This window comes from Dromaius novaehollandiae, chromosome 9 (genome assembly GCF_036370855.1).
Source record: "Dromaius novaehollandiae isolate bDroNov1 chromosome 9, bDroNov1.hap1, whole genome shotgun sequence".
Lineage (NCBI taxonomy): Eukaryota > Metazoa > Chordata > Aves > Casuariiformes > Dromaiidae > Dromaius > Dromaius novaehollandiae.
Genome location: NC_088106.1, coordinates 2,279,354 through 2,293,836, shown reverse-complemented (window position 1 = coordinate 2,293,836; position 14,483 = coordinate 2,279,354). Strand labels below are relative to the sequence as shown.

The 14,483-nt window shown below is 38.5% G+C and overlaps 1 protein-coding gene across 3 annotated transcripts in view; it reads left to right on the top strand.

Moving 5' to 3' along the window:
* PLCH1 (phospholipase C eta 1) overlaps positions 1–14,483 on the top strand; it is a 96,801-nt gene that overhangs the window by 69,028 nt on the left and 13,290 nt on the right. For 2 of the 3 annotated variants that reach the window (XM_064516511.1, XM_026096891.2), the window contains exons 10-15: positions 274–445; positions 4,233–4,340; positions 6,364–6,525; positions 9,618–9,689; positions 12,715–12,809; positions 13,557–13,657. In XM_064516511.1, coding sequence (XP_064372581.1) covers positions 274–445; positions 4,233–4,340; positions 6,364–6,525; positions 9,618–9,689; positions 12,715–12,809; positions 13,557–13,657 — 710 coding nt within the window. The remainder of the gene's footprint in view (positions 1–273; positions 446–4,232; positions 4,341–6,363; positions 6,526–9,617; positions 9,690–12,714; positions 12,810–13,556; positions 13,658–14,483) is intronic. The other variant, XM_064516512.1, reaches the window with a different exon arrangement.

Sequence of the window (14,483 nt, the reverse complement as noted above, 5' to 3'; positions counted from 1 at the left end):
ACTAAGCGGCTGCCTGTTTCAAACTCTGGGTCCCTGTGCCCTAGTGGGATGGGGTTGGAGGAAGAGGGCAGAATTGCCAGCAAGGACTATATAGTGCTTCATGAGAGAACTGGGATTTGGGAGTTTTGTGTACAAAGTCTCTCCTTCCGAAGTGAGTTTGTTTTCAGTCTCCTGAAAATGCAAAAGCAAACTCTTTAAAATGGTTTATGTAGTAAGCTGTGCAGGTCTTCTCTCTTAACACTGTTATGATATTATCTGGGGGTTTTGTTCTAGGTTTCCAGTGATACTGTCTATTGAAAACCACTGCAGTATTCAACAACAAAAGAAGATTGCTCAGTACTTAAAGGAGATATTTGGTGACAAACTGGACTTGTCATCTGTAGTCGCTGGAGATTCCAAACAGCTTCCTAGCCCTCAAAATTTGAAAGGCAAAATCCTAGTGAAGGTAACTTGCTACTGGCATCATCTTCAAAATGCAATAAGTCAGCATGTGATATTTACCATAGTTCTTCTCCCGTTGGCTTTGGACAACCTGTTTAGCAGTAGCATGAGGATCAGTACAGATGCAGAGAGTGAGTTAAAATTCTGAGCTTTTCAGAGACATTGAAAAAGGATTTACCTTGGACTTGACAAGTAAGTCCCAAGATACTTCTGTAAATGTTTTAACAGACAGGTGATAGCAACAACAACGTAAGGAAATTCTTCCTACTTATTTAGCATCTTATCCGAGAGTCTCAAAGTCAGTTGAGAGATGTTGATTTTTTAAATGTTAGCATTCAGTCATGAGGGAGGAGAAATGATATAAAATGAATCTTTATGAATAGGGGGAAATGTGACAGTTACCTGAACCATTATTGACAAAGCCTTGATACTTGCTCTTATCTTAGTTTATGATTTCTGTTATTAGTGGGCATTTTCCCCTGTGGTTTGTATCTCTGTAGTATCTAAGTGTTGTCCTACAGTCTCTCCTTGTACTAAGTATTTTGAAATAATATAAAAATATATCCAAAAATAATTTCTTGCATTTTCTTGCATTTCACACCCACCTTGCTATGAGCTGCATTTTGTGAAATGATATGGTATTTTCATGATTCATCAGCTGTGTTTATGAACTTCAGAAGGTGGCTAAGGAGCAGCAAGGGAGAAGGCCTCTAGTATGTTGTATGCAAGATGAATAATTTGAGCCTTGTAAGTGTAAACAGATAGTCTCTGAAAGGAATTTCAGGGACCAGGATGGATACAGTAAGAAAGAAATGCTAGATAGGGCTTTGAGAGGATGTTTAATACAACTATAGCTTATTAGATGGTCTACTTCTAATTTACTTTGCATGAGGACAATTACTTTACTGTGAGCCCTTAAGATACCATTGCTTTCTCTACTCTCCATATCAAACTGTCTATAAAGATTCACAATTTAGGTTTAATGTTACTCTGAACGTATTTCAATATATGGTAAGAGAGTTGAGTCTGAATTAGAAAAACTCATTCAAGTGCTCAGCTGTGGTTTTGAATTTCACTGAATGGGTTTTTTTTGTGTAACTGCTAATTAATGAATTGTGAGCATATATTATAGGCTTGGTGTTTTAGGGAGCCAAACAAAATAATATGTAATTTCAGTCATGTGACAAAACACAGCAAGCCCACCCTGAAATATGATGTCAATGCATAAAAGGCCAGAGAGATCTGGCACAGCATTGTTCTTATGTGAACTTTTGAGTTGGTCATCTTTGAGCATCAGAGTTTAACTATAGTTTGATTCTTTGGCTAGAAGTGCTGAAATCCTGTAAATAGTTACAGAATGGCACGGAGCTGAGCTAACATTTTAGAACAACAGTACTATTTTCAGCTTCACAGGTTTTTAATCACAAAACCCTATTTCCTATCTTTTGTTCAGTTCAAACAGCCACCTTGGAATAGATAAAATCATATTTAAGAATCTGCAACCTTTTGAGAAGTAAGCTAGTTTCACATCTTTTTGTGATTATTTTTGCTGTTTTATACGTTCTCCTTTGAAAAATGTGTAGTATTGATTAGCCAAATAATTTCAAGTAATAGCCCTAATTCTCATCTTGCTAGTGTATGTGAGGAGTAACTCTGGTAATACTGATGGAGTTAAAAACAGTACAAAGGTACAAGCCTGAAGTGAATTTGACTTGCTCATTAGTGTGACAGCATTATTCATTTCAAATTGCCGTGTTTAAATGAATCTTCTTCATGTCTGTAGAAACCTCTCGGAGAGTGTAATTCATATCTGCCTCTGTCAGTGGCAAAACAGGTAACCTGCAAATAGTTTTGCTATCGGTGATGAAGGCAGGAGCCTATAATAACATGTAAGTTTGGTTTTCTGAGTGGCATATGGTAAAGCAAGAGGCAATGGCCACAAGTTACAGCTTGGGAGGTTCAAACTGGGTATTAGGAAAAGCTTTTTCAGCAGGAAAGGTAGCGCAGCACGGGAAGAGGCTACCTACGGGGCTGGCAGAGTCTCTGTTCCTGGAGGTTTGCAAGACTCAACTGGACAAAGCCACAGCTTGAGTTCATCTAGAGGTAAAGACAGTCTTACTTTACGTGGGAGGTTGCACTAGAGACTTCCGGAGATCCCTTAGTCAACGTTTCTAAGGTTCTGTGATTGGGCTTTGCTATGAGCTATCATGCAGAAAAATTCAGGATGAATGTTTTGATAAGAATAACTGCCGCTCTATCTTGTCCCGTATTGTTTTTCTAAGAAGTAGCCAGTAACTTCTGTTTGACACTGTTCTGTTGTTGGGAACTAGTCATGGAATTAAAGTAGTTTCTTTTTAATGTAGCTAAATAAAGACCATCATAGTACTGAATTAGCAACTAATTTTGAATTGCTGACTATACTCTTACATGGACATGCAATATCAAAATAGGCTTTATTTGCTTCATGTTGATGGCTATATGCAGTGAGTTATTTGTCTGCATTTTCCCTTCTGATGGAGAGACCATAACAAAATCTTTCTATTTTTAATTTTATTTTAAGTACACCACAACAGTCTGCTGCAGGTGAGCCTGAAACATCTGGGAGTTAACTTGGAAAAAAATATATATATGTATCATTCAGGCACAATAGCTTGTTCCAGAGATGGGAGCTTGTACATTATTTTATTATTTTTTTCTGAACTAGCTTACAAAGTTCTTTTCAGTAACAGTAATAAACTCCTTCAGGATTTTGTTAGTGCTGTTATTAAAGCAGTTAGCTTTTGCTGTAGAAATTGGCCCTGACATACTGTACTTAACCTCCCAGGCCCTCCCATCTTCTGAAAATACAGAAAAGCAAAATCCTTAGGATTGTTCCCTCAGACACCTGTCTACTTACACATTCATGTCATCTAAAATATTCCAATAGCTGCCAGACTGGGAAATGCAGAGTTCTGAGAGTTCGGTGTATAAGCTCCAGATTCTCACCTTTGGTTGGAGAGTGTAGAGAACAGAAAAGCAATGCAGGCTGTTCCTTTGGGCTTGCTTTTTTTATTGTTATGTGGTAACTGAACAAAAAGCTGAAACTATGTAAGACAATGTGATCCATAAATATTTTTAAAGTCATTTTGCAAGTATAATTTGGGTTAGCACATTGCACAGTGTGCATGGTTACAGACAACGTAAAGTGGTTTGAGGTGTTCATTTAAAAGAATGGTATTCATTGTACCTCTGTAAAGAGCAGGCAGAAGTCAAATTGCCAGTTGCATGTAGTGGTGTTTGACAAACTTTTTAAAGAAGTTCTGAATTATGTGTATTGCAAATGGCAGCATGTTCTATCCTTTGAAATAAAGAGAAGGAACATAATGGCATATGGGATTTGTTATTTTATAACCTTTTTTTCTAAAAGGTGATACTATTTCAATTCTGAAGATCACAGATAACTCACAGTTACGTTGGTTGCTTTCCTCTGAAAACTTACCCAGGAATTTAGGAATTTAGGAAGCTAGGAAACCTGAAAAAGTACTTTGTTTTTCTCTTTGCATTGCTTAGGAGTCAGTTTGCCAGTGATAGTATCACAGCTGGCAACTTCATAGCAAAAATGGATAGGAGATGTTATCATCTGTGATAATCTGGTTCCTTGAGCCAGTTTGCTTTGAGACTCTGAAAACAAATCCTGAAGTCTGATCACAATTTAAATAAGGAGTATTTGGGGAATGTGCTGTTTTGGCCTTTGCCCCAAATAACACTGACCCTGTGTGTATTTATTGTGAATATTCTTTTCTCATTTTTAGGGGAAAAAGCTGCCATACAGTCTTGGAGAAGATGCTGAGGAAGGAGAAGTTTCAGATGAGGACAGCGCTGATGAAATTGAAGATGACTGCAAGTTAAAGCTCTGCTATGTATGGGCATATACACAGTTCCCAGAACTGTGACAAGTCTGCATTTCTTACATTCATATTCCATAATACTACTTAGAGTTGTCAGCAGACTAAATTTTTATGTGGATTTCTTAAGTCAGGTCCTTAAGATTTGGAAACTATATCATCCAAATTTTAGATATGGAATGAAATTGTTCAGAAATTGGAAATTCTGAATCTTTAATTTGTCATTAAAAACACATAAATAACAGCAGATTTAAGTAGTTGAGAAACACTGGACTGAAAATGTTGGTGCCAGTACTATAAGCATGCTAGGCTCTTTCAGATACAAATGTGTAGTACTGAAAGCAATGGCAGGTTGCTTGTTAACTATATAATTTCTAGACAAAAACTGTGAAAGGAGACATATGGATGAACAAGATCTCTGAAATTTGAAACGCAAACATTTTTATTTTTAATCCCTCTGTTTCTTCTTTTTTATCTGTCACCGAAAACTTTTTTCTGTTCTTTTTAATTCTTAACTCTTGTTTATTTTTCTGCTGTTAATTTTATTAACACTTTCTTTGCTACCAACTGAAGCTGGTGTGCAATGCTAATACACATTATCCAGCAGGTGCTTTTCTCCAGTCAGGAGGCAGTGGGTGCCTGCCTTCTGTGTTCAAACTCTTGATTTGGGGTGTGATACAAATAGAATAGATCAAATTCAAATTAATATCTGCCAAGTGTAATGTTGTTTATCTCCAGTTTTGAATGTAGTCCAGTGAGTTTGCATTTTTGCCAGACAGAAGCACATAAGTGTAGTTCTCATTTGCTGTTTATGGTTTGCATATTGAGCTTTTAATTTGTGTGCATCATTTGTGCCTGGTATTGCCAATTTAACATTTTCAGAATAGCTTGGGATTTGCTTTACAGGTGACAGAATTTGCTATCTGAACTGATTCAGAGGAAGCAGATGTTCATGCCAGCTCTCCCCCTACCCTGACACTGCTAAAACGCTAGTGTCAGCATAATCTTTTCAAGGAGTCATGTATTTCACACAAAAGAACCAATTTCATTTTCTTTCTGTTAGATAAACAGAACCATTTCATGTTAATGCTTCATGCTGCGTGTATGGCTTCATGCTACAGCCCTGCAGTAAGTGCATGAAGCCTAGGATAAAATCAGTCTAATCAATGACTCAGAATATTACTTTTCTCTTAATATTTCCTACTGCATTGAAAATATTTGGTATTAACAAACTTTTGGGGAAACTTGAAGACTCTTGATCCTGTAAATCTTTAGAAATATGATTGGTTTTAAGTACATGTGCATACATCTTCAGGGTTAAGTCCGGGGAGAAAGTATGTATCAAATGAACATAACTCTAATTATGTTTCGAATAAGATGAGATATTGCTCAACCAGTTCTGAAAGTGACAAAATGCCAATTCATTGTCACGTGCTATTGTGTTCTGTGCAACCCTCACGCTTTATTAACATGCATTGAACACTTCTGATGAGATGATACTTTCTTAAGGAGAAGGACCCAAGGCAAAATCTGATGCAAAACACAATATGTCTTTTGGGGCTAGAAGAGACACATTAGCATTGAACAGTTGCTTTATTCTCCTAAGGCAGGAGATGTCTCGCTTCCCTTGGAAGAATGAAAGGTGCACACTATATAGGGCCCATTTTTAAGTGCCTTGAGGGGCTGTTTTGTGTTTGCGTAGTCCATAATACTGTTAGTAACAATAATTCAATGTCACCTCTTTCATGCTTGTTGGGGAAGAAATCTAATAATATTTAGATTGTCTGATATTTTTTATGCAAGTGCACTAGCTGAGAATTCATGCCATACCCTGAAAGAGGTCAGGGTCTTTCAAAACGAGAAGCTAATACTAGAGACAGATTCTGGGGTGATCTAAATGGTGGACTGTGCTTTGGCAAGGCACTGTAAATCACTGTTGGGAGCACCATTTGTCCTGAAGCATGTATAATACTTCTGGCTATCCAAAAAATTACAGACATGACAATCTATTTTAACTGAATTTCTTAATGCCTTTCAGAGTAATGGTGCAACTGAGCACCAGATGGAATCTTTTATAAGAACAAAACTTGAATCTCTGATAAAAGAATCCCAAATCAGGGACAAAGAAGATCCTGACAGTTTCACTGTGAGAGCACTACTAAAGGCAACACATGAGGGTTTAAATGTTAACCTGAAACAGGTATGTGGGTTTCTTTCCTTTTGTCTGCTCTCAATGTGCACTGAAGATTTCTCAAATAAGAAAACTAATGATTTATGAACAACTTTGAGTTGTTTTCATTTTCTTTAAAATGAGAGCTTGGAATTATTTCAGAAATACCTGTTGAGAGGATTTGAATGAAACATACTCTCCACATTTTACCAATCTGTTCTAATCCACTTTATTTCCTTGTAAACCTTAGAAGTGTTTAATTCAATAAATACAGATATTGCAAGGGACTGTCAAGTGATTTGATTTGTGTCTAGGCTGTTGGGGAAAGGTCCTTCTTCTACTGCTTTACTCCTGTCAAGACTGGCCATGGTAACTGAAAGCATGCAGCTACCTATCTTTTGTCTGTAATGCTGCTAACTCCGTTTTGTACAGCAGTAGTTACTAAAACACAGTATTGTGCTTTTACTGCTCTAAGCAAGGTTCTGTTTTTTTTCATGTCCGGACTGTTTTATATTCAGAATGATATGTGTTTCTTTTCCCTTTTGACATCAAGCTATTATTGCAAAACAGTGAAATGTAAAATGTATTGGAATTTTGAGTACATAAATAGTTTGTACCTTGAACCCATGATAATCATATTTTCATCTTCATCAAATGTGAAGACCAGTGATGATAAATAGAGAATTAATTGCCCTGCGAGGGGACTTCCTTACTGTGTAACAGGTATAGTCTCCTTCAAGGTTGAGTACATGTAGTTTTGTTTTCTGCATATCTTCCCATTCCTTAGGTTATATATAGCGCTCTACTGTCTCCTGCTCTGAGGCTGGACCTGTAAGATTTTTGCCTGAAGCCAGGCTTTACTACAGAAAGTATCATTCAGACAAGCTGAATATACTTTTGAGACTTCTGGTTAAAGCTGGGTTGTGGTGGTAGGAGGATGGCAGATTCCAAAGGACAGAGCCATCTGACCTGATAAAGGAGGGTTATTTCCAGATTGTGGATTCACAGTGTGAGAACAGGCTCAGTTTGTCAATTCCAGCTGGCCTTTGTGATGTGCCCAGAAAAGTGGGATTTCAGAGCATAAATTTCCAATATTAGTAAATCAATTATGAACCATTTCAATATTATTTTGAGCTAGAATAATTACATTCGGAAAAATGATCAATCCCTAGCTAGCATCTGCTGAGGGAGTTGTGTTTAAAGAATGCAAATTTCTGTAAGGTACTCATCTTGGATATGACATCTGAGTTTACCAATTACATGCAATTGACATGAACAAAAAATATTGAAAACCAGTAATGCAGGTGCATTATCCAAATACCTTGTGTAATTCTTGTACTAGAAAAGGATCTGTTGGGAGATTTTTTTTTTCTTTTTCTTTTTCTTTTTTTTTTTTTTTTTTTTTTTGCTGCTCAGATCTCGCTTTCCATTATGCAGTCACTGATGTGCCATTCATTTCACAAAACACTTGCTGCTCCTCTCCAAGAAAAGACGAACAAACAAAAACATTCACAAGACAAGCTTATGTTCTGCTCTCAAGTAACTGTTACGTAACCAAAAATGTAATCAGCTGTTTCCACATACATGATAAATTGAGCTTGTATAACAAAACTCAACATCAGCCTGGTCTATTACTGCTTCAGGAGTTAATAAAAACTCTTTCTATCCTTCTATATTACACAGTGTCTAAAGAAGGGTGCAGCTTCATAAGCTGGTTAGTGTGGGATTGTTACCACAGTTTATTTGAACCATTGTAAGTGGTTGGTCTCCTGGCATACCATAACTCTGAGATGATGCACTCCAGCATACACCTTTTCACCGATTCCAGGTGCTTTACGCTTGCTGCACAGACAGGCAGCGCTAGGGAAGTGCAACTTTCAGTCACTGGAGAAGGACTGCTCCGTCAGAAGACGGAGAGGTTCTGCTGCAAGATGCTGTATCCCAGCATAGATGTCTCCTACTCAGAGACTGCCATGCGGGACTGGAGTGGGCTGGACCTGCTGCTGTGAGAAGCAGCCTTCCCAGGGCACCCCTTCTCTTTTGCCAGAAAAGTGTCAGCTCAAACAAAGAATGAAGATGTCATGTCCTGTTTGCCTTTCCGCAGACACTCCAGGTCCCTGGCAGTTCAGATGCTTTCTGAACTTCTAGGAAATGGAAGCTATGATTAGAAATAGAATATTGAAGAGATCACAAAAACCTCACAGGAAATTGCCTGGCACTAGGCTTAATACCAGTTTTGATTTGTTGTTGTCGCTATCAGCTCTTCACTGTTATTTGAGGGAGACAAGTACTTTATCTGCTAAGGTTTCCTACTACAGGTCTCCTACAGAGACTTTCAGCTTGAGCTAGGAAGGAATGTTTGAATAGGAGGTGCAGAGATTATTGACTTTCCTGGACTTGAGTAGACCATCCAGTGCCCTTATGGTAACCAGATGTGAACTCCAAGCCAGCACTGTATAATGAATAATTGGAGGCCACTGACTTGCATTGTGAGATGCTGGGGGAATGCTCTTCAGCACCTTTGGGTCTTTATTCTGCTCTTTGGAAGATGAAGGGATGTGCTTTTCTGATGGGAAAGATTAGATGGTGCCAGGGATCATGAAACTGATGTTCAAGGGCATGGCTATAAATGTGAAACTCGGACTTTAGGCTGCCTGACTGAAGTCTGCACGTGTCTGTTTGGAGATTTTTTTTCCCACCCTCTCTTTCTTTTCATTGTTACCTTTATGTACACTTTCAAATGTTTTGAGATTCTTTTATTGTTTGGTAGGTTTTTCTTCATGGCTGGTTATTGTGTTGAATATTTTTAACATTTTTCCTTACTGTTGGAGGACTGCTAAGTTATCAAGTGTGGAAAGCATTTAGAAAAGTCCTGTAATGAGATTTTGGGTTTAAATTTGTGTTCAAAGATCAGTATGTTGTGTTTAGATTTCAATTCACTTTTACCTTTATTTTCCTGTATAGTTAATAGAGTTGCATAATAGTGAGTCAGGGTGTCATACCAGAATGTATATTAGGTTGAAAATGTCTTTTAAAGACTACAGCAGACTTTTTCAAGGAATTTCCTGAGGTAGGTAGATACCTTATAGTTATACTGTTTATTGCACTCTTTTTCTGCACAGAACCTGGACGCAAAAGAAGGTGGAAAAAAGTCTCATGGCCGATCATTAATGGGCAACTTCGGTAAACACAAAGTAAGTAAAATTGGAGACTCGAACTGCTATTTTGTCTCATGGTATTTTAAATACAGAGTATGTTTTATTGTTTGAGTGTGGCATGGTATGTAGATGGGCAGTGAGAAAAGACTACTTGTATTTGTTGTTTGATTACACTTGGTGTATTTATTGCTCTTTAGAAGAAGAATATACCACTCTCTTAACAGTATGGAGAATCCTTTAAAGACGGCTACAGACTTGCAAAATCTTGCCTGACCAGAAAGGTCATGTTTACTAATGATGTGGAATTGCTAACTTCCTGATTAAACTTGCAGCAGTTGAACAAATACAGACAAATGCCTTGGCATATTCTTGTTTTCCAAAGACTTCTGTCCATGCAGCTATCAGTGTTTTGGTTCATTTGAGACCCAGCTTTACCCCATTTCATACTCTAAGCAGTACCATACAGTCTTATCGTCTTTCTGTTTGTTTTAATGAACTCCTGGAATTGAGTAATGAAGCTGGGTTCAATGCTTATGCTTTGTAAAAGCCTGTTCTCTTCTGATCTCTTCATGGTTCTGCATATAGTATTTATCCTTGTGTAGCTGCCAAGCAGATTGTCCACTTCACTGCATCTTCACTGTGGTGACTGTACTGAACCAAGCAAGACCTAATATAATTTATTATATTGGGGTTTCTCGTTACAGCTGTGCCAGCTGAATAGATAACAGCCATCAAAAGGGACAGCACACCCATGTTTCTTCTCATTCCCATATCCTGACAAATAGGTTCCTGTCATCTGTCTCCCTTATTCCCATATGCCTTACGGATAGGGTCTAGCGATCATGTAGCCTCCACATGGGCTGACACAACTAAAAACTTCCTTCCTCCCAGAGTCGATTAGCAGATAGTAAGTAAATAAACCAGCTGACAGGCTAGTCATGAAAGAGGCATAAGAGACAGGTCTGCAGCCTAGTCCTTCCCTGATGAGAAGAGGGGGAATGTGCCATCGACAGCTGCTTCTCTCTGCCCCCAGTCTGGTAACGCCTGTATTCCTCTTCAGAGCCATCCATCCATGGTGGAAGTTGCAGCCAAGGAGGAAGCACACTATGTAACTGATAATCTGAATGGCAGTTTAAGGAAAAATGGCAATTATGAAATACATTTTAGAATTTAATGTGCCTACCAGCTTATCTGCTCTGAAGCCAGCTAGGAGCCATCAAAATTTCCCTAGACAAACAATACCAGGACCTATATCTATACTTAAATTATAAGCTCACATCAATTTAAAGTGATTATATTTCTTTCAGGGGCTTTAGCCAAGTGCACATGTTCACAACTCCTGATTTTCAGGAAACAAAAAGGTGAACAATAAGTTCTATTACAGTATGTGATGATTTCTCCAGGTAGCTGTTGTGCACGATAGTGGGCATTGTCCCTTGTAACCTGCGCTTGCTGGGAAAATAAATGCTGTGGAGTGAGATGTTGCATCTACGAGTTAGCTACTAAAAGCTACTGGATACACTGAGGGCTGGAAAGCATGCCAATAACTTAATTACTTCAACTAATTATTTTAATTGGATATAGCCTGTCAGAAAACTCATTCATTTCATTTCTCTGCTGAAAAAAATAAGACAGAGCTTCTGTGTTTTTCTGTGTGCCCCCCCCAATTTTTTCCCCTTCTCTTCCTTTTTATCATTATTGTAGGTTCAGGCAAGAGGTACTTCCAGTAACTTCCTCCTTGCATCTTTTCTAGCTAAAGAGATGCCTGGGAAAGATCTTTATTATTGATGTTTTCACAGATACAGAATTATCCAACCAGGGATATCGACTTGTGGATGCTTTCAGTCTAGCTCTGTGCTGACTATATCCTTGTATACACATTTAAAAAACTGATAGAGGAGGGACAGAGAAGCTAAGGCTAACAATTCCTGCAGATTCACCGAACAAGTCATCGATGATCCAGCCCTTCAGATTCCAACACTGAGCAACACAAGTGATTTCCAGAATGGTCAACTTTATTTCAGCACTGAACACAGCAAATTAGACTATAAACTAAATTATAAACTAAATGTTGGGCATCACTGGTGTATCACAGCAGGAGAAATGAAATCTGTGTTCAGTTAGTATCTAGTCATATGAGCAGAAGAACCAGGCGTTCTCAATTATACTACCTCTTGATGAGAAGGGAATTAAAGAAACTCTTTGAACTACAATTAGTGTTACAAAGTATGTAATGTTGAAATATGAGACGGTATTGAAGAATAGCTGCTTATGGAAAAAAGAGGTGCATTTAAAATTTTAATCTTTTTATTGCAGCTAATAGCTTACTGTGTGCTGTAATAAATTAGAATAATTTGATCACTCATGTGTGTGGCTCAGAATGCAATGGAAAAAATTAAAAATGTTGGAAAATTGAGCCCAGAGACTGTTTCAAACTTTGTGAAGGCATTCATTGTTTTTTCTTAAGTTGCGCAGAAAGCATAGGTGTAAGCAATATGTTGTGCATTTAGATCTGGCTGTGGGTTAAAGACCTCTTGTTTGTTAAGTAGGATACTGTCCATTAGAACTTCAGCAGGATCACCGCTATCGTACTGGAGATACAAGAACAATGAGGATTTTTTTTAAAGCTGTCCTCTTGCCTTTGCTCACCTGCATATACAGCCTGTTCATGCCAGGAGGGAGCAGAGTGAGGGAAACTGCAGAACAAGTAGTAGCCTGCAAAGGACCAGCTGGTTTGCAGAAATAATGTCTTCAGGCATGGGCCTAGCTGCTAGCCGACAGATAAACCTGCTCCCAGGCTTGGATCCTTAGATTCAGCGGAAGTGAGATAAGGGCACAAATGCTTTGTGCTGCCTTTTCTTCTTGGTATCTGAAGAAATGCAACGTACTGCCTGGGTTTTCTGTTGAAGAGCCCTGGGGTGTCATTCTGGGTCCTGGAGGACCCCAGTCCTGTGCTGTATACCTGCTGCAGTGCACCCACCCACCTGACACATTACAGTAATGTGAATTTGTAAGACCGCCCCATAAATTGACACAGCTATGTTTGATTCTTTCCTAACAGAAAGCCGTGAAGACAAGATCCAAATCCCATAGTGCATCTGATGATGAAGAAAGTCAGCAAAATCCTTCTGGAAAGGAAACAGGACAGCTCCACAGGTGCGCTATAGATCATGATAGTTTTACATCTCCATTAAAACTAGCAGCATGTTACTAATATTGATGTGTGTTGTTGGTTTGTCAATGCCTCAGGGAAGTCCGTTCTTAAGAGCAGATCATTTATGACACTACTGTTGAGGTATATTTTGCTGTTCTTGCAGTACCCCGATATTTTGGTTATGTAGGTTCTCATGGATTGCAGATAACAATTACTCCTCAGCTGAAAAGAAATGTGCTGGTAATACTCTCCTAATGGAAGAATGCCAGGCTACATTTTATATGCTGTAAATAGTGCTCAGAGAAAACTGTTTAGGCTAAATAAGAGTGCATCGCAGCCCAGGCAGCTTTATTACATCTGAGAATGCAGCAAACAAAGAATCGAAAAAGCACCATCGAGAATGCATTTGTTGTCACCGAAATGTTTCTTTTTCAGATGCAGCTGGAAGCTGCCTGCTTTGTTTTTGTCTAGGAGAGCCATGATGCAGCTATTTCGTTACGTTTTTAATGAAAAATTTTACGTCTGTGTATGTGCAGATTGGGGTACAAGGGGAACAGTCATCTCAGGTTGCTCAGAACTGTCTGTAATGCGTTTACTCGATGAGATTCCCTGTTTATTACACCTTACTTTTCAGTCTGAGTTGTACAGCTGTTTATTTCCTTAATGGCGAGAAGAATAGAAAGGGGACTGAATTATGCTTCAAGCATTGAAACATTCCATCCTTGTTTTTTATCCTAAATGTTACGCAGCAGACTGGCTCATCGGAGAAAAACTGTGAAGCTGTGCCGAGCTCTGTCTGATCTAGTGGTATACATGAACTCCGTGGCAGCCCAGGATATAGTCGATGATGGTAAGACTGCTGGTAGAGAGTTCCATATGCATTTTTCTCTTTTCTGTTTGGTTACATATTCTGACAGGAAACATGGCTGCGATGCGAAGGTGTTTTTGTTTTTTTCAGTTGTTTTAGAAATAGGGTGACTAGTTACCTGTCCTCTTTCTTTAACTATGGAGAAAAAGAATAAAGCACTACCCTTTTATTTCTCAAGAAATAGCCTTTCCTTTAGTTTCTCATGTTATTCATGTTTTAGCAGCACTTTTAAAAATGAAGCTTTTTCAGGAGAATTTTTTCCTGGTTTCACAGTTTTAAGGGATTTGTAATCTTTTAACATAACTAAATGCTATTTAAAATTGATAATCTGATAGGTTTGAATTGTAATAGATGTGGTTCCAGCCCAGAATATATGTAGTTGTTTTACTGAACATGTTAAAGAGGCAAAATGGAAACAGTTGCAGAGGAATTTGATGGAAAGGTTGCCAAATATACGTGAATAAGCTATAAGAAATTCTGTTGTTGCAGTAGAACTAAAATCTGCCAGGAACTAAAGGGAGAAATAAAGGAGGGTGAAAGTACTGTGGAGAAACTTCAAGAAATCCCACGAGAACATAATCTTGTAGAGTTTCAGTCTCAGTGTTCAGAGTAGAGATGGCTCAGCTTTTTCTGCAGGTTTGGGTGCAGTTATATGGTACTGCTGAACCCATGTAATGGCTTGCTGCCCACCAGAAAGGAGGGCCTGTTCATCAGAGCACAGTACTGCCACCTTCTTTCTTCCAGATCTGGTGCTTTTCTGATCCTAGTCTGAGATGAGAATGGAGAGCTGGTAGAAGCTGAGTGGGTC